A 23,430-nucleotide genomic window follows, 5' to 3' on the forward strand; every position below is an offset into this window, starting at 1 on the left:
CCACTCAAATAAAACGTTTTTTCTTATTCACATCATTTTTATGATATCCCACGCTTAACTGAATATCGGGATTTGTTACAAAAACATTGGTTGTGTGGGGGTTGACCTCTTGACTCGCAGAGGTTTTTGACTCAAACTGCTGTGTAGTCCTCCTTCAGTATGGAGGCGCTATAGGTTGTAGGAGCAACAAGCCCAATCCACTTCCGCTGAGCAGGAGGATATGTTTAACACATTCGTCAGAAATTTACTATATTCCAAGTAAAAATAATAGACGCTAAAGTATGTATATATTGATTATAAACAGTTTATTTTTGTTTAATGCCAGTGAATAAATTGCAAAATATTTTCTTCAAAGACCCGAAAGAAAATGGACGGGCAACCAATAGGTATGAATTTACGTTAGCTCTACGTCGAATATGCTAGTCGGTGCTTAATGTTAGGCCGAGTCGACATAAATGTGTGGTCGTCAATGCTCGCTTTTTATTGCAAGCTTTTTCAGTACTCACGAATATTTCGGACGACTTGCTCGATCCCTTCTCTCCCCATACGTTTAATGCTATATTAGCTCATAATGTTCGCAAGTTTTGAGCTACAGTGACCGTCGTCGTGTGATGGCGCACGATAGCCATGATTATTGGAGTTCGCTTTTTACTATAATAACGAGTCTACGTACCCATATTTCCACCGGCTCAATGGCAATTACGATTTTTGCAAAAGCACTAGAGGGGTTATGTGACGTCTCATTGATTCTTAGGGTTTACGGGAGTTGACTGCCTCAATATACTATTGCAGGAAAACCAAAAACATCTGATATTTGAAGTGCGCGCTGACTACTGATGATAAGCACACTATGAATGAAGGAACCCCAATTGTCTTTCAAAAGCACAAAAAGCGTCACTGAAACAAATGATGCCCCCATAATTTCAATGGAGAGCAACAATTACTGCACAAGAGGGAAATTGTCCTTTGACATAAAATGAGTTGAACGTGCACTAAACACAAATACTAGATGGCTGCAGTGGTGTTAATTTATGAATATATATAGTAAATGTCAATTCACGTGGAGGACTCATTTAGGCATGATTGCAGTTGCAAAGAGGTTTTAAAATGTGTGCAAATAATCCAAATCTAAATGGAAATGTTAATATGCATAGGCCTGCTCTATTCAGTAAACTACCCTTGCATTGATTGTTGTGAAGTTGTACAAGACATACAAATAAAACATTTCCATTAATTTCTAGGAGTGTATCACAAGCTGGGTGGTCTAGAACTTCCACCAAATAGCAGTCACGATCCAGCCAATCCTGTGTGAAACTTGTACATTTCCTTGCACTTGGGTTTTCCTCAGGTCCTAAGGCACTTTTCAAAGAACATGCATGTTTGGGTCACTCAAGACCCTTAACTGATGATTGATGATTATTTGCCTTGGAATTGGCCAGTGACCAGTCCAGAGTCTTGCCCAAAGTTTGCTGGGATAGGCTCCAACCTAACTGCAACTCTAATAAGGGCCATGGTCTAGAAAATCAATGGATGGAAAGTAAATTGTACATGTACCTGTCTTAACTTCTCATTCTTTCTTCCTCCACAGTTGGCTCTGTTTTCATGTGTCGGCTCTGCAACCAGTTCTCTCCCAGTCACTCACTGCTATTGGACCATTGTACCCAGAAGCACCCATTTCAGGAACCTTATACGGACATCATTGTTGCACTGAAGCCCCTTGCAGGAGTGCCTTTAGCAGGTCAAATCAGGATTATGTTATTAGGACTTACTCAGGACGTAAACATCTAGCTAGCTAACAGTCTAATTAACACTAATTTAACATTTAAAATTGTCTCTTTTTTTGTTGTTTTTTTGACCATGAATAATTTTGATCTTAATTCTATGTATTCTGCACAGAGAGTTCAGTAAAGCGAAAACGAGGACGACCAAAAGGCACTACCAAAAAAGCACTCATAGACCGGAGGGATGGTACAGAAGACTCCACGCAACCTTCAGAAAACAAAGTCCAAAGGCAAGAGGAGCCAAAAGAGGAAGTCGACAAACAGGGTAAAGCACAAAATGGCAAGATGGATAATATGATCAGTTCTTTCAAAAGGATGCCAATTCCAGTGTTTTCATCCCTCTGCTAGCTGATGACAACCGAATATCTGGGCTGAAATGCAATGACTGCCATCGTTTGTTTAGTAACAGACGGCAGATTGTTAAACACATCTGCCTGAAAGTAGAGTATGAGGAAGATGAAGACGAGGACGAGGACCCTGGTAAGGAAATAAAACTAAATATGATGAGATACATTTTCATCATTTCAGATGTCAAAGATGCATTTAGTAGTGGTTAGCCAAGGCATTCACGGAGAGAAATATAATGTTATTTATAATGTTAAAACAAATGTATTAACTAACACGGCATATAATTTGCCTACGTTTCAGACAGCATTTGCAAAAGTCCTGACGATTCAGAAAATCTGGACCCTCAAGGACGAGATAATGAGCAAAAGCAACAAACCCCCAAAAAATCATGGATGAAGGGGAGAAAGGGTAAACAACCTTCAGAAGCAGCAGGTTCCAAATTACAGGCACTATAATTCACGACTTTGTCTTCTTTGCGTGTAGGAATGAGGAATTTTCAGCGCGACAAGAAAGGTCAAACGCTTCCTGATGGGCAAAGTCTCACCTCCAAAGAAGATGGACTTGCAACAGGAAGCAAAAAAAGTGTTGATATTTTTCTCACTGCAGATGAGTCACTCCCAGGTCAGTCTTGGGTACTGTTTTATTTCTAAAACTATACTTTTAATTTGGTAAACTCTTTATACCACAGGTGTCATCCAATTAATTCCAGTAGAGAGCATATTAACAAATTCGGAGCACGTCAACATTCTGAATGAGTCTCAGGTGAGTCTGTTTGCAAGTTAGCTGTTTCCCGCCACACGAAGGAATGTTTCCGTCCACAAGCCACACAAATATATATATATATATTTTTTTTTTTCCTGAAAATAATTGTGTCCAGGATACAGCAGTCCCTCAGAATGAGCCTGCAGACATTGCAAGTCAGTCTTCAGCCAGTGCTGAAGATGTAAAAGCTGAACAGAACCCAAGGTACTGAATCGTACAATCGATTATTTCTGCCAGAAAAAAAGATGCTAAATAGGATAAATGGTCAGGTGTTGCCTCTTTTTATTCAATGCTTGAAAAAGTAACATGCAGCATTTGACATTTTCTGCCTATTTTCTGCTCTACTCCAACTGCAGTTCTGACAATATTGAAACAGCACCCGCAAAAGGCTTTCAGGAATATTCCATCAAGCAAGATATTCCCAAGTACTGTATATCTATATATTTATTTGCATGTACAGTTATATCTTAAACGAATGATTGAATGAATCATCGCTGGGCTTTAATTCCACTTGAACATTAATTTGGTCATCACTTCAGCACTATGCACAAGTCAGGTTTCGTGTATAGCTATCCCAATACTTTTGTCCATGTAAAGTTCACACTATCTATTGTTGTCAACAAGATTACTCTCGTAAATAGATTAAGAAAAGAGAAATAGCAGCAGAAAAATCAGTTCCTCATTTGACACAACATTGGGCAACATGGTAATACAAGTTTTTCCCTCCTCAGTTTACTTCCAAGTCAGCTGAAGGTCTTTGGCTGCGAAGTCTGCAATAAAATCTTTAAGTTTCGACACTCGCTGATGTCCCACCTCAGGACGCACACCCAAGAAAAACCATACAAGTGTCCACACTGTGACTATGCATCTGCCATCAAAGGTAAATTAACTTTTCTCTGGCGAATTTAGACTAGAAAAACATTAATTTAATCAATTCCTATTTTTTATCGAGTAAACTACCCCCACCCCCCTCTCTTTTTTTGTCTTAAGCCAACCTGAATGTTCACTTAAGGAAGCACACTGGCGAAAAGTTCAGTTGTCAACAGTGTCCCTTCAAATGCCTCAACCCAGGACACCTCAAGGTCTGGTTTTAACTTTTGTGCTCATACTGTACTGCAGTTCTGACTGAAGTCTTTTTTTTATGTGCGTTTTTGTGCACGTGTTTTATTTTAAAAAGTCAGCAGGAATAGTGGTTGGCATATTGGCCTCACAGAGCGTTCATGAGATCAATTGTTATGGTTACAGTCGGCACATTTTTAATTAGCTCCATAAAGTGTCGTGGTCACTGGTGGAGTTAGAGGGGGCCAGATAATCGACTTTAAATGATGACTCTGCTGTTCGTTTGTGCTCTAGGTCCACATTGAACGAGTTCATTTGAAAGTGAAGCAGCATTGCAGCTTCTGTCAAAAGAAGTACTCTGATCTAAAGAACTTGATCAAACATATAGAAAAAAGTCACGATCTGAAGGACCCGCTCATCCACAAGAGCTACCAACAACTGAGGTTTTCGAAACACCATGTAAAATATTTTGCATCCTGTCATTTATGAACGAAATCCACGGCTATCTTAATCTGCTTTTCCAGGCTGAAGACTCGCCAGGGTGTCCGACAACTCCTCTACCACTGTCCTACTTGCAGCCGCTGCTTTAAGAACCAGATGGAGCGCGACCGCCACTTACTGGTCCACGGGCCTCAACGGCCTTTCTCCTGCTTGCTCTGTGACCACGCCAGAACCAGCCTGGCCAGCCTGGCCGCTCACGTCAGAAAGCATCTCTTCTTGTACGTGTGTGTGGCGTGCGAGAAGAAGTTTGTCAGCAGTCAAAGACTCAAGAGTCACCTCACAGAGGATCACCCTGAGCTGGAGCAAGAGCAGGCATTCACCGAATGTATTAAAAACAGCTTCTACTTGATGAATGGCGGAGAGGTTTTGTCGGTAGTTGAAGAAAGAAAGGGCAAGGAGGGATGTTTAAACACGGAAGGAAGCACAGAAGCGGGAGTCGAGAGCAGAGAAGAGGTGATGAGAGCCGGCAAAGATGTCGAAGATTTCAAGGATGGTGAAAGCGAGTCACAAAAAGCAGCTGCACCGGAAGATGCGCAGCAAGAAAAGGAGGACATTAAAATTCAGGGTGAAAATGTGGAAGCTGAGAGGACAAGTGAAGGATGTAGTCCAAATCTGGAAACCAAAACTGTCGCTGAGACACAGATGGATGCGTGTGTTGAGTCCTCAAAAACAAAACACACATGTAACTCTGCAGATACAAATAAGCAAGGGCAAACTCCTTCCTCAAAAGATGGGAGCATGAATCCAAACTTGTGTGCTGTAAACACTCAAGTGCCCAATCCTACCCAACACACTCATTTGCCTTCAGAAGAAAACATCCAAACGACACAATCAGAAAAAGTGAGCCATTTTGAGCTTCTATTTCTTAGCTCTTTTTGTGGCACACTATTGTCTACGTGATAGTTAAACTTGATATAATATATATAATGAGTGTGATCCACTTATCTTCTATCTTACAGGACTTCCAACTAAGTGCATTCCAGCAGGTGTTGTTATCAATTCCGAAGACTCCTCTCGATATGGAGACTTTCCATCAGATCAGGAAAATGTATGGCAAACTGGAGTGTCAATATTGTGGTGAGATGAGGGGAACGACCTGCTTTGCACAATTGTATAAAGATCTTGTTGAGAGCAAATAGCAGAAATTCTACTTCAACCACGGTTAATCACGATAAGGTGCCATTCAGATTGACAACTGTTATTGTTCTTTTTCAGAATTAATTTGGATTACCACCACAATTTTTCTTATTAAACTAGGATCTATAATAAATCGATTCATCGGCAACTAATTGATTATCAAATTAATTACTTGTTGTCGAAACCCTCAGAATTTCAGCCTCTCGACAAACTGATTGCTATTGTGTTGAATCAAAATAAGAAACATTTACAAATCTCTGCTTTTACTTTAGAAAACAATAATCACCATTTTATGACATGTTACGGACCAAACCGGTAAACAAATCATAATTTTCTATATAGGGTTGCAATTAACAAAAAAAACGATTCATTGATTGACAAAATACTTTTAATTGGTCAACCAAAAAATGTCATTAGAAAACTTCTGATGTCTTATGGTCATCTCCAAAAATGTATTCAATTGCTTTTGTGTTCCCCATAGGGAAACTGTTCTGGTACAAGGTCCACTATAATGCCCACATACGAACACACACCAAGGAGCACCTGCACCACTGCTCAAAGTGTAACTACTCGTCCATCACCAAAAGCTCTTTAAAGCGCCACCTGATCCAGAAGCACAGCGACTTGCTGCTGTCATGTTCCACTCCAGAATGTAAATACACCACACCTGACAAATACAAACTACAAGCCCATCAGAGGACTCATCAACAAGAGGTAAATCAAAATTCAGATCGAATTCATTTTTTTGTAAATTTGAATCATTTTGGGTGTGTTCAAATAAGGACACAACAGAATACAAATGAGCTTTCATTGAGCTATTGAATTTGTATTTTGGAGATGTAATCCAAATGAAGTCTTCAAATTTGTGTCACTGTTTGTGCTTTGATGATAGAAGAAGAGCTCACCGTGTCCCACCTGCCATCAAAGCTATCCTGAGCACCGACTTAAACGCCACATCCAAATAGCCCACCCTGGTAAAATACACGGAAACATATCAACATACAGAGGCCTAACCCATATACGAGACAACAGATCGACTGCTATGCTGTCAAATACTTGCTAAAGTTCAATGTGTAACTAAAATTGTTTGGTGATGTATTCTAATGATTGGACATAGCATGGAGTATTTGATTTTGTGTCGAACAGATACATTACCAGTTAAAGGGCAGATGGTGAAGCGAGCAGAGAAGTGCCCATACTGTGACGCCTACTACCTCAGGAACAGCAGTGAATTTCAGAAGCACATCTGGGCCCACCAAGGTGAAATTGTGCTGATTGACTTGTAAAAGAACAATAAGAATCTAGTCGTGTAGTCAGATTTTTCCAAATTTGGCTTCATTTCATTTCCAGGTGTGAAACCTTTTGTCTGCAATATATGCAACTATGCTAGCTGCAGCAAGAGTAACTTGAAAAATCACATGAAACGGCATAACAAGGAAAAATGTCACATCTGTGACCTGTGCGGTAAAGTGCTGAAATCCAAAGCGTCATTGAAGAGCCACAGACTGAGCCATACTGGCCAAGGTATATTTCACTTTGCATTGTTTTCTTTCATTTATTTAGACTTTCTTATTTGACTTGTTTTCTCAAGAATGTTTGATCAACGAGGCGCTCCGTTATTGACCCCCCCCCCCCCTTTTTCTTTTTTTTAAATCAAGGGAAAGAATTCAAGTGCTCAGAATGCGACTACAGTTCAGTTTTCAAGTATACTTTGGTGAGACACATGGAGCAGCATGCTAAATTTAAGGTCAGAATAATTTATTATCCACCCTGTGAAGGATGACAAAAGCTCTGGTGTAACAATATTTTAGTCAATTCACACTAAAATAAATAAATGTATTTGGAAAAGAATCAAAACAATTTAATGTTGCACCGCTGACATAAAACCTGCCCATGATATGTCTATTTCTGCCTAACACAAATTTTCTGCTCTTTATTCATAACCTCTTTTGCTCGTTTGTAGCCATTTCAATGTGCTCACTGTTTCTACTCCTGCAACACATCTGGTCCCCTGAAACGACACTACAATATAAAACACCCAGACCAGGATTATCAAAATGTTGGAGAAGGTCTCTCAGATACAGATTATTCTACACAACAAGGTTTGAATATAAGTATCTGACTTCAGTCACTTTTTTTTTTTTTTAAGTCCCAGAAGAAATGTGTCATTTGAGCACTGGATAGCACACAAACTGTTTTCAGAGAATAAATGTGTTAACTTTATCTATGCCCATGTTTAGGCATCAAGTGCCCTAAATGCCCTTTTGTTTATGGCACCAAATGGGAACTAAATCGACATATGAAGAAGAAGCATGGTTCAAAGGAGGCGGAATGTATCTGGGAGGTACACAAATATACACAATAATGCTCATGTTGTTACAGTGCAAGAGGAGCTAATTTAACCCGATATGTTTATTTATGAACATTGTGATACTGAGGACTCTTTCTAATAGTTGTAACTATAATAAAGTAAACAACATGAGCAATGTTATCTTTGACACATTTCCAATCAAGTTATATTTGCAGTTGGTGCTCTGTGTGTGAATTCATTTTCAGGTGGAAGAAATGATAGAGAGCCAATGTATCCCTTTAGCACAAGAAGTGGAGTTGACAGAAGAATCTGTAACAGTCCTACAAGATAACGGTGCCCTGCAATCAAAGTTGCTTTTTTTCCAAATGGCTTTCAACAATTGTTTATGATTATATGTTTACAGGAACTGAGCATATTGTCCAGGAAATTGTTGAGTTAAGCTCAGAAGCTCATGACGCCATCACATCGATGGTCACCATGGCTCCCGGCACTGTTGCTGTGGTTGAGCAGGTAAACAGTTCTCTGTGTGACTCAGGTAGTCTTGGCTTGAAAAATATGATGTTGATTCATCGAAGCGTGCTGGCATTTGCAGGTGGCTGATGAGGAGGAGGTCGGCGACCATCAGTTAATGGTTTTGAATGCAGATGGCGATTTTTCTGGCGACCAGGTGATGGTGGTGGACCAGAGACACGAACTGGAGGGGCTGACAGTCCTCACTCAAGATGACAACACCCAGCATTTTATTGTCTATGTAGAGGAACAGACTGTGGAAATCAATTAGTACTGCTTGAATTTCATAATTATTATATTTACATATTTACATAACCAAGTCAAATATTTTATACAAAGGCTACCTTACATACATACATAAAATATTAATAATCAATGTTGAATTGTTACACTGACTAATCATTTATCATGAAATGTGCAATACTTATATACAACACCTTTTACCTTCACAGCAAAAAAATAAATCCGTCTTACACTTGTTGTCGTGCCGAGTGCTATTCTTTACTAATTGAAATGGAATTGGTATTGATAAATAGTATTTAACTCTATAAGGGGAAAAAAACATCAGTTTATCTGTCTACCTGGACATTTCATGAAGGCTTTCAATTTTATTTTCTTCAAAATAGAATATACCATGAAAACACGCATCAGTACCGTTTAGCCAATAATATTTATGTCCAGTAGGTAGCGATCGTGCAAAGGCTTCCTCACAATCTCAAAGCAGAAGAAGAGTACCTGGTGGGAAATTTGACAGGCGTTGTTGCAAACAATCGTAAAAAAAAACAACTGGGGGTTTATGTTATTGATCGCAAGTTAACAGGAAATGGACAGATATGTGTTGGTTATATCCATCTGTCAGGCGGATAACAACGAAACAGAGGAGTGCAAATGTAAGTTTTTTCCCTTTTTGTGAATTACCGATCTATCAGCGTTTACTAAACTTTTTCAAGAAGGTACAAACGGTTTGTTTATTCCTGCACATCCACTTCAAGATTTTGCATAAATAAGTGGAAATACGTGTAGAGCTTTATTGTATTTGATTGCACAAGTGTATTTAATGTGGCTGCCTATTGTGCATGTTGTCAATACAGTAATAAGCAACAGAACAGTAATAGAATAAGTTAACACCCAATGCTGTCTTGCACAGGTCTGGCTCAAGTGAAGCAGATTTATGAGCAAATTGTGGTATTTTCCTCTCAAGAATCAGCCAGAGGAATCTCTGTGCTCCCAGGTGCGCTCAGCCATCAAACCATTACGTTTTATTATCATATTTTGTTAACAATAGACTTCCTCCCCATTTTAGCGTGTTCTCTCAGTGGAAGACCTTCAGTCCAGAAGTGGTACTTTGCTGTTCAGGCTTGCCATGGAGAAATGCTGGTAAAAATTTGGGATTTTAAAAACACACAGTTTGTGCTTGTTATATTTTGTGATGCAAGAAATTCCAGTGCACAAAAAGAAAACCTAACGAAATGGTGGTTAAGATACACAATGAGCAAATTCATACATGAAATTAACCTAAAGAAGTTAATCACAATGAATGCAATTCTTTATTAAATGGAAGGTGAAAATAAACGTGTGCTTAAATGCATTGCAGTTTTGCAGCTCAGATTGGGAAGAGGTGGAGGCAGTCCAACAGAGAGCGAACAGTGAAGAGGAGAAGCAAACAACTTTGGAACTGTGCATCAGTTCCCTATGTCTTCAGGAGGGATCTGTTCAAAAGTGCGATGAAGCAACGCTAACAGAGTGAGATTTCACTTCACACAGCCAATATGTGCCAGGATTAGAAAGAAAATTTATTATTTTTTATTTAATAGGTTGGTCGAGGAGGCTGCAGAAGGATTGCATGCATTGGCAGACAAACTTCCACCTCCAGGTACAGTTAACCAATCCATATTAAATCATTTATTTCATTCTGTGCTTTTGTGTTTTCTACATCCCTTAATACTGTCAAAACCGTACTGTACATTTGTTTATTTTTTTTTTTTCCTCTGCATGACCCATCCCCTCAGGTAAAGCATTATTAGATGTACTGGTGTTTGGGTGTGCTGAGGAGTGTCCTGCATTAAAAATCCTACTTCCACAACTGGGGGCCCTTCGACACATGAGCTGCTGGCACTCTGCCAAGATCACTGTCGTCAGTCATTATGCTGCAGGGTGAGAATATGTGTTACTGTCTCTGTGCCGCTAGAGGGCGTTAGAGGCATATTATGAGCGGGTGACAGGCAGGATTTTTACTTGTGTATTTTGGTTGATTTCATCTTCTCTTGAACTTAATATTTGATCTTATGGGATAAAGTACATGTTGATCACATGATCTTTGTCTCAGGTGGCAAAAAACTGCATCTTACCTGAATGCTGGTCTATTGGAGTCCAATGAGTTAACCAGCTGTATCAATGCAAGTGAACTTTGGAGAGGAGGCATGATGATCAGAGAGAAGAAGGTAATGCTGGAGGCATGTGTGTTATGGTTATATTTGTTTACATTTGCACTTTGCAGTTTTTGCACGAATGTGTTTTTCTTACCCTCACCATTATTTGGCCCCGAGGTTTGATTAACATGCTGAAAATCTTTTTTTTTTGTTTCTAAAATGACTCATATTATTGCTCTCTAGTAATCACAGACAATGCTGCAAAGCAAAAAAGTGTGATATTGTGGTAAATCATCCGAGTATTATCAGATGTGTTTGCATGCAGTGTGTGTCCATGTATTTGTTTGTTTTTTTGGTGGAATAATAACTATATGAAGGGAAGTTGCATTTTTTTTCAACTCACTGGCAAAAAAATTGCTTCATGGCAGATCTTGAAAAAAATACACCTGCTGGTGTAATGCAGCAGGAAGCCTCATTTTTATGGGGGGGTTGTTTAGGATGAAAAGAAAGCTTGAAAATTACAATATGTGGTGTAATTAATTCAAACTGAGTGTCTCTGTGATGTGTCACACTTTAACTCCTCCATTTCATTATGATATCCATATTGGAGAATAGCAGTGTGTGATGTATTCTCAAACTGATCGTGTAGATCACCTCAATAATTGAGAAAACAATTTACATACACTCAGAAATTACATCTTAAATCACAAATGAATACAGCAAACACATTGACCTTTTGCAATAAGCTGCTGCTTGGAGATGTAGCAGGCTTAGGCTGGCAGTTGGTGAAAGCTGCTCAGCAGGAGAGCATGAATGAATTCCCAGAGGAGGGAAAAATCGCAAACGGGGCTTGTACTGAACCGTGTGCGAATGTGTGTTGTGTTTCTCCAGCACCAGAACAACAGTCAGTTGTTGAATTTGCATTCAAAGATATTTCCGCCATATTACATTGACAACAAACTATATTACGTTCACCCTGTCATTGTCCACAATGTCAGCAAGCTCTGGCTGAAACCTCCTATTTCACAATTTTGTAATATTTTTTCACCAATTTATACGAAGGGTCAGTCCAGTATGTGGCAATGCAATATTACTTCCATTACACCAAGACAGTTTGGCATTTAAACTGTCCGTCCCTAGTTCAGCTTGAGAGCCCACATATGAGTTCATCACCTGTTGCCTCAGCTGATATTTTCTCTTTTTATTATTTTTTGTTTTTTTCCAGAATGTGTCAGAGCTTCGTTTCAATGGCTTTTCTTTGCACGCTCCAGTATATAGATCCAATCTCATGGAAGAGCCATGCTTTACTGCAGACCACAAACTACACTCTGAGGTGATTTCTTCTACTCAAGCTTTGTTTATTCTTGCTGTGGACATTATATGCAGAGGAACGTTTAAAGTAAAAAAAGAGATTTCTCACTACAATCTTAAAGATAAATAAAAAACATATTTTTGGGGGTATCTGGAAGTGGAGAACCTCTCATCCTTGTGCATGATGTCCTGGAAAATGTTCAGGATTAGACTCACTTTGTATCTTGATTTTTAAGATGGATGACATCACTGCTGCTTTTTTGCCCTGTAATAAAGCCAGGACATGTCACTGTGCAAGCAAGTAATGATAGTGGTGCGTGAATTTGTGGCGCAGACCCCCGGTGTTTGTTTAAAAGGTGCGTAGTGCACACTGTGAATTTATTTAGAGAGAACACTCAGTGTGAGACAAGGTCCTTAATAACAGTTGCTAAAGCTCTGCATTATAATGAGCTTTCTGATGTAGATTAATAACCATAACAATAAAAGCCAAAGGGGGTGTACGCAAGGTTATGGTTAGTATGGGGTCCATAATACACAGAAAAGACTCCGCTCCGCGTGTGGGTGTGCCTGTATTAGCGAGAAGGAAAGGCATATGGTGGGGATCGTCTTGGCGCACAATAAAATAAAAAATAAAAAATAAAAAACACTGAAGGATAGCAAAAGTGTCCCAGCACTCTTGTACAAACTATGCTCCATCACGGTCTTGAATTTTCACTCACCACTGTGCTTGACAACAGGAAGGTGGCCACACTCTGGGAGAAAAAAAAAATCCAGACAGGTTGATCTAATGAAACATAACAAATACATCTATTCTTTCAAAGACTTAAGTCACTGTCTACATGAGAACAGTTTTAATTTGAATAGCAGTGATGAGCGATCACATCATCACACTCACCATCAACCAATACATTAGCTTAATGAGGCAAGCAATTTCAAAGGGTACAATGGTGAATGTAAAACAAGGATGTTTCACCCTAATGCGTAATAGTTATAAATAAGTTCATTATAATGGTAAAAGTACAAACATTAAAAACAGGAGAAATGTTTGCTACAGCTTAGTGGAGAAATAAAAATAAACAAAAGGTTTTTTTGCAAAATGAGAAGGCAACCACACAAACATTTTGCACTAAAGATGTTCAGTGGATTGTTTGAATAATTGGATTGGCACACCAACGCGAAGCCAGATTGCAGACTTGACCTTTGTCAGCAGTGTGAGTGACTTTTTAGAAAGAACACTCACTATATTACAGGACTGAAAATAAACACCAGTTGGTAACGTGGGCTTTCATTCGCCACAGATAATTGCAATGAAGGTACTTGTTTCAAACTGAATTGTGTATCATTCAATTTGATCTGATTTAAATGAAAACCATTGTGCTGCAGGAAATAAAAAATCCCAAACTGTGAAAATTAGCTGCCCACTCAAAGCCTCCCAAGAAATACAATTACGAGACAATATATAACAATTTGTCTGTCATTACAATCGGTCACATTGGAAGAATCTCATCAGCTATCTTGGCAAATTGGTATTGAACATTCCTCAATCGAAAGAGTGTCTGAGAGATGTCATTCCTTTTCTTCCTGTTTGCAGGTCTTTCATTACTACGCACCAGTTTTAGACCTGCTTCATCTGATTACTTTGTCAGACCTGCCATGCTTCCTGATGTCCAACACACACTTTGAGCTGTATCCTCACTTCTGAAGTTTGTGCTTCCATGCCATCAGTCAGACCTCGAGGACCCCACAGGCGTTCAGAGCTCTAATGTAGCAATGCAAATTTGAGGACCTGTAATAACTTACACTCAGTTTTAGATGCAAACCGTACAGATAGGAATGCAAATGGAGGACGCTTTTAAAAAGTAGGAAAGCATTAAAGAGCCTGCAAACTGCTACCTCCAGGCTAAAAAAAAAAAAAAGCTTTTACCGTAGCCCCTAGAGCAATGACTGAACTTGCAAAACACCGGCATGCTGCCACCACCCCCTCAACATCATCATAACATTTCTCATTCCTTATCACAAGATTGAAATGTCCTTGTAATTGACAAAATATACTCACAAGTTGCTAAAAAAAACATTCAGTAGTGATACTTTTATGGCACGAGTTATAAAAAAAAATGGCCTCACTCGTTTTGAACCCTGTTTTGAATTTATTTCAACTTCTTCTGCAGCACCCTTGCTCTATTTTATACACCTTAATAAGAAAAACAGAGCACTTTCTGGAAAGTCAGTCAAATCGAAACTTCTTTTGGACCAGCTCAAGTCATTGCGTGGAAAGGTATTAACTAGTCTGAACGCTTCAGTTGTCTTCCTTTAAACACTTTGTTTTCTTTGTCCGCCATTGTGAGTGAATCAAATATATTCTATGTGCTTAGGTCGGGGCTTTATTCAGCCTCTCCTGCGTCGTCACTTCCATCGCACAGCCATCAGCAAGCCAAATCAGCTCCCAGCGCTGGAGAGAATCTCTAGCCAAAAGACCCAAGTCCTTGCCCAGTCAGTTCTTTCATTACCTCATTAAATGACAAGTCATATCTTGCGTATAGGAAATAAATTGGTAACTGGAGCGACATTGTCACAGATGATAAAGCCTTCCGTGGAAGAGACAGACTCGCAAGTCGAAAACATTGTTGGAAAAATCCGAAAGCTATATTAAAGATATGACTGATACAACTTGATTGTATTTTTATGAAAATGAAACTGCAGAAGAAATGATATGGGGAAAAAAAATAGGGTTGAAATTTTGGGTTTTGTATTGTAGTGCATTAGCAAGTTTTATCTATATAGCTTTAAGCAGAAGAATATCTTTGTTATGACTAACACTAACATTTCATCTTGCAGCACCTGACATCGAGGTTAAGGGAGAGAGTGCTCACTACTTCCTGTTGGTCCAGGGCTCAGACAATATCGAGGATGGAGTCTGCACGGTCAGGGTCTTGCACTCTGACAGTCAAATTAATGGTGTGCCCGCCATGGCGACATTCTCAGGGCTGTCGGAACAGAAGCTGCTGCCATCATCAGGTGCGATATCGTATTATACTGCTGTGTGTGTGTTTCTGTAGTCTCATTTACTGAGTATTGTTTGTACTTTGATTTATTTTTTCTTTCATTTAACAGTGAGGAAAACATGTTTGAGCCATGAAGAGTATTTAAAAGGGCAAAGTTGTTCACGTCAATGTTTGCGACTTGTGGTGAAATGAATGCCAGCAGTTTTGTTTGCCTTCACGTCTTGAAAAGGATAAGATGACAGGGTTGTGCGTGGAAAAATAAGTTGATTCATTAAGAGATGAGCGAAATTAAAATGTAATAATTGGAAATAAAAACGAATAAAGCATCAAAATCAAAGCACAAAATAAATAAGTACGTAAATGAAAAAGGAGAAATAATTGCCATGCTAAGTGAGGTTTTCAACAAGATGTTTGCAGCTACAAATAAAAATAAATTGTATGAAATAACATTAAGTTGTTAGATTTTGATCTCTCCTTTAGGGGAAAAAGATTGAATAAAATAGATAACCATTAATTTTATATTGTTATGCAGATTAAGTCATAGATTGTGTTTGTTTAAAAAAAACATGGGAAAAATAATTGCATAATAAATTGCAATGGGAATCACAATTCAATTTTTTTTTCCACATCATTGAGCTCTAGTAGACAATAATTTGTGCATCGGTACTTTCTCCATAAGCATGACCAATCGTTTTAATGGATGTCCTTGTCTGCTCTTAGGCTGCAAATGATATTCAAGAAAGTTTCTCCGATTGTTAACATTTTATGCAACCTTCAGAAGACATTTGTAAAGTACCATAAAATATGCCCCAACTCTTGTGCTGTGAGTCTGCAGGGTTTTCACTACAAGTCATCTCTATGACAACATGATGGTTTTGGTTCTTGTGGAAAAAACATGTTTCACACTTTTTGGAGGTTACTGCCATTTTTGTTTCTTTTATTCCGCTGAATTTGGGGCTTTTACTATACTTGTTACTATATTGTCTTAAGATGTAATATAGTTTAAGGCATATGTCCCGTGAATGAAGCTCTACACAGAACATTCTCAGCTGGGCTGGTAATGCACATTTTCCATTCACCATTTTTTCTCCATCTAGGAGGCATTCGAAGCGACATCCTCTCTCTGCCTTGTCTCCAAGGAGACGGTCTTCTGAGGCGAGAGCGGAAGGTGGCTGAGGTCCAAGCACTAGTGATTAAAGAATACTCCAGTAAGTACTTGTTCTAAAAAAGCTGGTGACATGGAAAGAAATGAATATGAAGAGATTTAGAGGGCTATGGAATGTAGAAGTTGGACGTCCGGAGCCTCAAAGCTCATGCCATTTGTTTTATGGTTTACCAAAAATATTTTCATCATACTTGGAATCACAGATTTAGTATATAAAAGAATGGTGGTGCCCTCGTGTGCTTGAATGAACATTTTTATCATTCGTTTGACCTCAAATCCCGCTTAAGTGTTTTATAGCTAAGAAGAAGAAACAACGTGAACATTTCATCATCATCCCGACTAATTATTGCCATTATCGATATTATCACACCAATAATAAAAGAAACAAAATGAAAAATAAACTCATAGGATACATGCTTCAAAGATATTACTGTATGTTTTATTTTAAATGGAAAAATATCACTATACCTACTTGAGGGGTAAATTTCCATATTATAGATGCAGAAGATAAAGCCTGGAAATATGATGAACAAATATAATGTGTATTGTATTAATTTGCTTATTATGGATGTAGTAATTTGATTTTCTACTACTTTGCCCCACTAAGGTAGATTAACAAGATAAACTAAAATGTTATAATCCTGTAATGTCAGTATAAATTATACTGAGTGAGGCTCAGTCTCAAAAAACAAAAACATTATTATTTGTTTGCTTCTTAGTAAAATGGGTCCAACACATTCTATTGTTTTTTCAAATTTTCTTATTTTTACTTCAGGCACTTGCTAGTGCATGGAATGATTCGCAATATCATTAATTTACCGACAGACAAAGACAGTGAAGCTACAGTGGAGTATAGCAAGATAAAAGAAAATGAAGTTCTTCAACCTTGAGGAAACAAAGTCTGGCTGCACTTTGACAAAACTGTGAGGAGGTTATATACCACAGGGCTAATTGGAAATTGCAATATATTCAATGATTTAACATTAAATTGAGGAGGATGCCTGTCTAGTTGTGTAATTTAAGAAGAAAAATAGGAATAGAACGTCAGCTTCTGTTACTTTCTTGTGTTATCGTGAAAAAAAAAATTGCTTTTATGATAAGCAGTACACAATAGCACTGCATTGAATGAGCCTGGGAGGTAAAGTATTTCTGATGTTTTATTTTCCAACACAGTACTTTTTGCTTATTACTTTAATAATTTAATAATAACAATAATAATACATCCGATTTCTATTTATTGTCCTTGGTACATGACTACAAATGAGAACTTGTGCACCAAAGTCAAAGGATCTGTTTGTGTGTCCAGGACAGAAAAAATCCTCTTTAATATCACCCAATGACTTGAAGGCCATTCTGAGCCTGGCTAGGGAGCAATATTTGAAGATGACTGACTCCATGCTTCCCCGAGCCTCTTCTCTTACTGACACCGTGGACACTAAGCACCCAGGTAAGCATATTTACATAACAAGAAGGTAGATACTGCTTTTAAAAATACATTTATACTTGCATGTCAAGCACTTCACATATCTTAATTACTAGACTATCCAATGATAACAAATACTGTCCATGTAAGAAGTATTTGATTTCAGATGCCAGATTTGATCACACAGCCAAAGAAAATGCAGTTGTTATACATCAACGGAGTGCACACATTTGGGCACTGTGATTGCAATTCAATGTACCACGGCTTACGCATCTCGACCTGGCTCGAGCTAAAACTTTGAATAACCGCTGCAATCCATCATACAGTGCATTTTACCGTATAGGGTGTGCTCATAGAGGAGGTCCTGTAGGTTTGTTTATGATTGCACCAGAGGTCTTTTGTTCTTGTTACAAAATGGGTAGTAGTAAATTACCTGAGATGTACGGTTCTTTTTCGAACTTTCGTTCTGTTCTTGACCTCATCTGAAGATTAATGTATTGCTCGACAACATAACAGCAACTTCAAATCTATGACAAACGTTAAGGGACAATGTGATTTGAGCTGTGAACTTGCTACATCAAGTTGGTTCTATTTCCTTTATTGCAGTAGAAACAACGTCACACGCTCAATCTGTATGGCCAGAGAGGAGCGTCCTCCACAATATTGAGAACGTGCAAAAAAGACGACAGAGAAGAAGGTAAAAATTACCGTGTGGTATCTCTGTGATCTGTTTGCACGATTGTGACTGCAATTACTAATATTATATGTTGTGCTTCTGACTTAGTTTGTTATGTTCCGGCTCCAGTGATAGCCTGCTGGGTCCTAAAGACTGTCCGAAAGGTTCCTCTACCTCACTGGATGCTAAAGAACTTTTAAAACACTTCACTCTGGATGGCAAGCCCACCAGTGAGCTGCAACTTCTGGCTCTTACTAGAGGGTAAGACAAGTCATTTGAATGAGCGCTGCTTACAACATTTTCTGAAAATGTCGACTGGCATTTGCGTTGGAGACAAAAGGAAAACAGGATTTTAAAAAATTCCTGTGTACTGCAGTTCAAGGTGAGGATTTTATTTTGATCATTAGTCTACCTGCGTGACCTTTTGTTGGAATACCATTTGGAGAGAAACATGATTCATTGAACATGACAGACCATCTCATTCTACTTTATTCTCTGTGCTACTTTTCTTCAGACATAATGTGTTCCAGTTGTCGCCAGACTTGTGTCCCGGGAGTCTCAGTGAGATGTCCTTTAAAAAGGCCACGACCTCCCATTACCATGGAATAGAGTATGTATCTACCAACTCAAATTCCTTCGTGGTGATTGGATTCTTTTCATTGCACTTTTTTTTTTTTTTTTAATGATTTAACAATCTGCTGGCTTCCTATCTTTGGTTTTATATAGCTTCTGCCTGGATAACCAGAGCTCTTTGAAGCGAGATAAGGCTTTTGTGCGGCTCCAGTCCCGTCTCATTCGCTACGAGACGCAAACCACTTGCTCCAGGGAGCCGTGTGTCCTACCGTTTGCCAACAGCCCCGCCCCCTCTCCCGCGGTGATGTCAGAACCGGGAAGTGTACCCGATGGGGAGACTCTGCAGAACGCTGATGTAGCCCGACTCAAACGCAGGTCCTGGGACACTGATGTTGGGGGTTATCCCCGCAAGAGGTAGGTGGAGGCATGGATTCATGCATGAGTTGGTGGAATCATTTTAGTGTTTGACTGTTTCAATGAATGATACAGGCAGGCCAAGTCAGAGAGCAGCGACTTGGTTTGTTCTCAGAGCAATGGCAGTAATGGGACTCAGCTTACCATCAAGTCGCTACGGCAACAGCCCAGCAGATCGCACTCTGTCTCCTCTTCCACTCCCTCGTCCTCTTCTGCTTCAAGAACATCATCTGGTATAGTCAAATCAACCGAACCGGCCAAAAATGTCAGAGCTCGTAACTTTTTTTGGGGGGGGATTTATCCTGAGAATAAATTGAAATGCTATTCTGGTCCAGCCCACATGGAAACCGACATAATTTTGGTTACATGCTTTTGATGAAGCGAAATAGCTCATAATAAAGAATAATAAAAGACAATTTCAAGTAAAAGAAAATCTGTACTGGTATTTACATTACTGTAAGTACTGAAGTGGTGTTACGGTATTGGCAGGTTGAATGTGGTATATTGGGATGGTGACCTGAGTGGCAGTTTATTAAAAGCTGGCTTGTACCTTAAATTTTGTCCTGCAACTCCGAGCAAAAAAACGATCAAGCGCCGACTCGTAACTTGAATTACTTGTAGTTGGGGCATTGTTAAGTCAAGGCTTGCTATTGTAACTACCTTTAATGTATTACTTTATGGTTTGCCTTGGTTTATTCTTAGGTTTACTGAAGCAATCTTCAGCCGACAAACTTAAAGCCCTGGAGCAGAAGACTGATCACAAACTGAAGGACGATAAGAATGCCAAGGAATCGCGTTCCCAGAAACACAATAGGGTAAGTGTGTGTGTGTGTGTATTTTCATAAGACGTGAATGCAATTTAGTTTCATTACATTCTACGTTATTATCGTTACCTAACACTTTTTGAGTCATTTTCTTTTGAAAATGTTGCTTTTAAAATCTGTACACAAAAGAAAAACAGCATCAACAGATTTATAAATACTATAACACATTGTGTGTCGGAAATTCATTGTAAGAGCCATTTTAAAATGAAAACATTATGCAGACCCCCTGAAAACTGATGAATAAAAGCCTTAAATCAAGTGTACCACTTACTAACACACACGCACGCACACAAACCCCTAAACCGGAGGCCGACAACAAATTCACCTAATGACCATCCAACAAATGAGAATCGTATAACTATAATAGATTTAGCAAAGATAAATGATGCATGTTTAACATGTTATCTCTTGCTGTGCTTGCTGATTATTTACAGCCTGCACACACATTCACACGGAAACAATGCATGACCACACACTCACTATTACCTGCGCGCACGTCGCCGGCTGAATCCCGACCTTGATGTTTTCTGATCTGTGGACATTATGCTAACAGGAAGATGTGTGCAGTCAGCAATACAAATGTGTAGGCGTCCGCACGTGTACAAAACCAGTTGTCGCAATTCAAGAATAACGACAGCAGTTAATTCAGCACAGAGATTAAAAAGAGTCTCCTTTGTGGAACGGAAAGGCACCGATGATCCCCCCCCCAGTGTAATTTATTATGTTTATTCAGATCAGTTGCTGACCAAAGAGTGAAGGTGGCTCCATCTATTTTTGAATGTGTGCTGTCAACTCTTTCAGTGAAACAGTGCGCCCTTTACCTGAGAGCCCCCGCAATCATTTTAAAGACACTTCTGTGGAAGGCCATCCTTTTCAAGAGTCATGACGTTTTGACATCCATTCTTTAAGAAGGAAGCCTTGCTAAAATGAGTTTCTTTGAACCAAGTTGACGTATGCCGATAAGGGAATTAACGAGTAGATTTAAGGTTTTAGTATTGTGTCCATGAAAATGTGCGTGTCCTCTGTTGCCCTCAGATGCTGCAGGAGGTAGTTGTTAAAACGCTCAAAAAGAACGGAATCAGTGCCGAGCATAAATGCTTTGAGGCTTGCAGCAAGAGACTGTTTGATATCTCCAAATTCTTTCTCAAGGTTGGTGCCCACACACACTCAGCACTGTCCACTCGTTCACTCTGAACTCTCTTTTAGTGCTTTGGCTCCCTCCCGCCACGAATGTAGTGTCCACCATATGTCGTTGTTTTGTTACCAATGTGTGCGACAAATAAATGACTGAACCTCCCTTGCTTTTCTTCCAAATATATATTCCTTATTTATTTTGTGCTCCCATTTTAAAGGCGCACACAAAATGGAAAGTTGATTTTTTTTTTTTTGTTTCGAGACAAACAGTGTGAAATTAAACAACCAAGTAGATTATTGGTTGTCTGCCTCATTTTGAAAAACATCCTGTGAGCAAGACTTTCTGTTCCTTCGCCCCACAGTTACATCATAGACTAATTACGAAATTAACCACACCGAGTTTTTTGAATCTTTCAGAATATTGAATTTAAAACAGCTTTGAAAAAACAAACACATTTTGTACTTATTAGAGTCTTTGTATGTTTTAGAAGAAACATTTGAGCTTTGACTTCAAATTTTCACTTAGCTTGATTAAAAAGAAAGAGTGAAACTGTTTGTTGTCAGGATCTGAAGACATCTCGAGGTCTCCATGATGAGATGAAAAAGGCAGCTGGCAGCAATGCTAAACAGGTAAGACCAACATGCATCAGTATTCCCTTTCCACACATTAACTCATTAAAATACTCCTCAACTCATATGTTGTGTTATTATAGGTTATTGACTGGGTGCTGGAGAAGACTTTAAAGAAATCATGATTTTAACAAAAGCTTATTGAGTCCTATTTTAATATGTCCATGTTTTACCTAGGCATTTTTACCAGTTTGTTGGAAATTATTTTAAGTCACTTTTAATTTGCTCTTTAAGTGAATCATTTGTTTTAAATAGTCATGTTTTTTTTTATTGTAAATGTTTTAAATTGATCTGTTTTACTTTATGTAGATAATAAATGTGTTTTTAATTAATATCCTGTTGTATTCCTGTATGCAACCACTCAATAATATCAATTAAAAATAATTATTGTAAATAGTGCTGAACAATACTTGTACTCCATAAACAACAGATTCAAATAAAAATCAGTAAGTATGGCGTAACTAAACACGCTGAGCTCTTTTTTCTTCCTGCGCTCGTCAGCACGGTCCCTTGTGTCTATCAATCAGCTCCCTCAGCCACTCGTGTCCTGTGCAGGTGTTCCATGTTTAACACGTCACTTGTATTTAGTTTTGTAATCATGTATAACTATTGTGAACCATACAAAGATGAGATTAATTACCTTATGAACCACCAACTCTAATTCATAATCGTCACAATCGGTCACTGACTTCTTGGTCACGCTTCTCACTCTCAGCTTGTTTCTCGGTTCAAATATTGCCTATGCAAGGCTTGTGGGAAGGGGCTTCATGATCTTTTGTTTGTTAATAGGATGACATCTCCCTCCCCTTCCCCCAGCACATGGTCAAACTCTTGCACAGCTCATCAAAAACTTGAGTCATGCCCATCTTTGGTGTTCTTTCGGATTCAAGCCATTTGTCTCTGCTTCAAAATTGCCATTAGAAATGTCTGATGTACGACAGCTTGTCTTGCCTGTGGATTTGTGCACTATGCCCACAATGCATTGCACCCACCTGCATTTATTACTTATTCATCATGGATCATGAAATGGTAAAGAACATGAAGAGGCTTTGAGCAAAAGCGATATGGGGGCATTCAGGGCTGTTGCAGGGACTTGGCACTGGCATTCAGAACATTACACGCACACACACAATTAAAATCTCTTTTATCATGACGTTCCCAGAATTGAAATAAAAATAGGAGCTTTCACAGTGTTTCTGCAGAGAGAAAGGCAAACACATATGCATTTACCTTAGTTTTTAAGTGTAGTATGTGTGTGTTTGCATTGCACCCAGACATCAAGAGGTCCACAACAACAAAGATGACCTAAAATGGCCTTGTTGTTTTTTTAGCACAGTATGCATGAAAGCATCAACCATCCATCGTCCTCTTGTCCATCAACAGATTAGAACTGGGACAGAGGATGATCATGTGCTTTCCACGCACTTGTAAACAGAAATTGATTTTATTACATTGAAATGAAATGTATTAGAGAAAGAGCTAAAGAAGTAGATTGTTTTA

The 23,430-nt window shown here is 38.8% G+C and overlaps 2 protein-coding genes across 4 annotated transcripts; both read left to right on the forward strand.

The window, feature by feature from the left end:
- The first annotated feature begins 176 nt into the window (after positions 1-176).
- Positions 177-8,872, forward strand: zfat (zinc finger and AT hook domain containing). Of its 2 annotated transcripts, XM_085919166.1 has the most exons (25): positions 177-279; positions 356-386; positions 1,589-1,738; positions 1,897-2,046; positions 2,130-2,261; positions 2,430-2,537; positions 2,613-2,750; positions 2,818-2,891; positions 3,007-3,095; positions 3,248-3,316; positions 3,623-3,771; positions 3,882-3,973; positions 4,245-4,393; positions 4,475-5,291; positions 5,411-5,528; positions 6,070-6,302; positions 6,481-6,562; positions 6,735-6,848; positions 6,939-7,112; positions 7,247-7,335; positions 7,552-7,690; positions 7,829-7,932; positions 8,145-8,232; positions 8,303-8,409; positions 8,492-8,872. In XM_085919166.1, the coding sequence occupies exons 2-25, from the start codon at positions 368-370 to the stop codon at positions 8,678-8,680; spliced, it is 3,573 nt and encodes a 1,190-aa protein (XP_085775292.1). In that variant the 5' UTR covers positions 177-279; positions 356-367; the 3' UTR covers positions 8,681-8,872. The 2 variants fall into 2 exon arrangements, with proteins under 2 accessions (XP_085775292.1, XP_085775291.1); XM_085919165.1 differs by having other exon boundaries at positions 177-386.
- A 251-nt stretch (positions 8,873-9,123) lies between these two features.
- Positions 9,124-22,382, forward strand: mtbp (MDM2 binding protein). 2 transcript variants are annotated; one of them, XM_085918153.1, is made up of 23 exons: positions 9,124-9,299; positions 9,557-9,640; positions 9,713-9,786; positions 10,004-10,152; positions 10,224-10,282; positions 10,419-10,563; positions 10,736-10,850; positions 12,004-12,111; positions 13,681-13,775; positions 14,298-14,364; positions 14,462-14,579; positions 14,925-15,104; positions 16,189-16,299; positions 17,563-17,703; positions 18,286-18,376; positions 18,464-18,616; positions 18,870-18,965; positions 19,082-19,342; positions 19,418-19,575; positions 20,045-20,157; positions 21,202-21,315; positions 21,865-21,930; positions 22,014-22,382. In XM_085918153.1, exons 1-23 carry the CDS (start codon positions 9,233-9,235, stop codon positions 22,053-22,055), a joined length of 2,607 nt encoding a protein of 868 aa, XP_085774279.1. In that variant the 5' UTR covers positions 9,124-9,232; the 3' UTR covers positions 22,056-22,382. The 2 variants fall into 2 exon arrangements, with proteins under 2 accessions (XP_085774279.1, XP_085774280.1); XM_085918154.1 differs by having other exon boundaries at positions 18,485-18,616.
- Positions 22,383-23,430: the final 1,048 nt, after the last annotated feature.

The sequence above is a fragment of the Syngnathus leptorhynchus genome, chromosome 8, assembly GCF_054491065.1.
Source record: "Syngnathus leptorhynchus isolate UIUO chromosome 8, UIUO_Slep, whole genome shotgun sequence".
Taxonomy (NCBI): Eukaryota; Metazoa; Chordata; class Actinopteri; order Syngnathiformes; family Syngnathidae; genus Syngnathus; species Syngnathus leptorhynchus.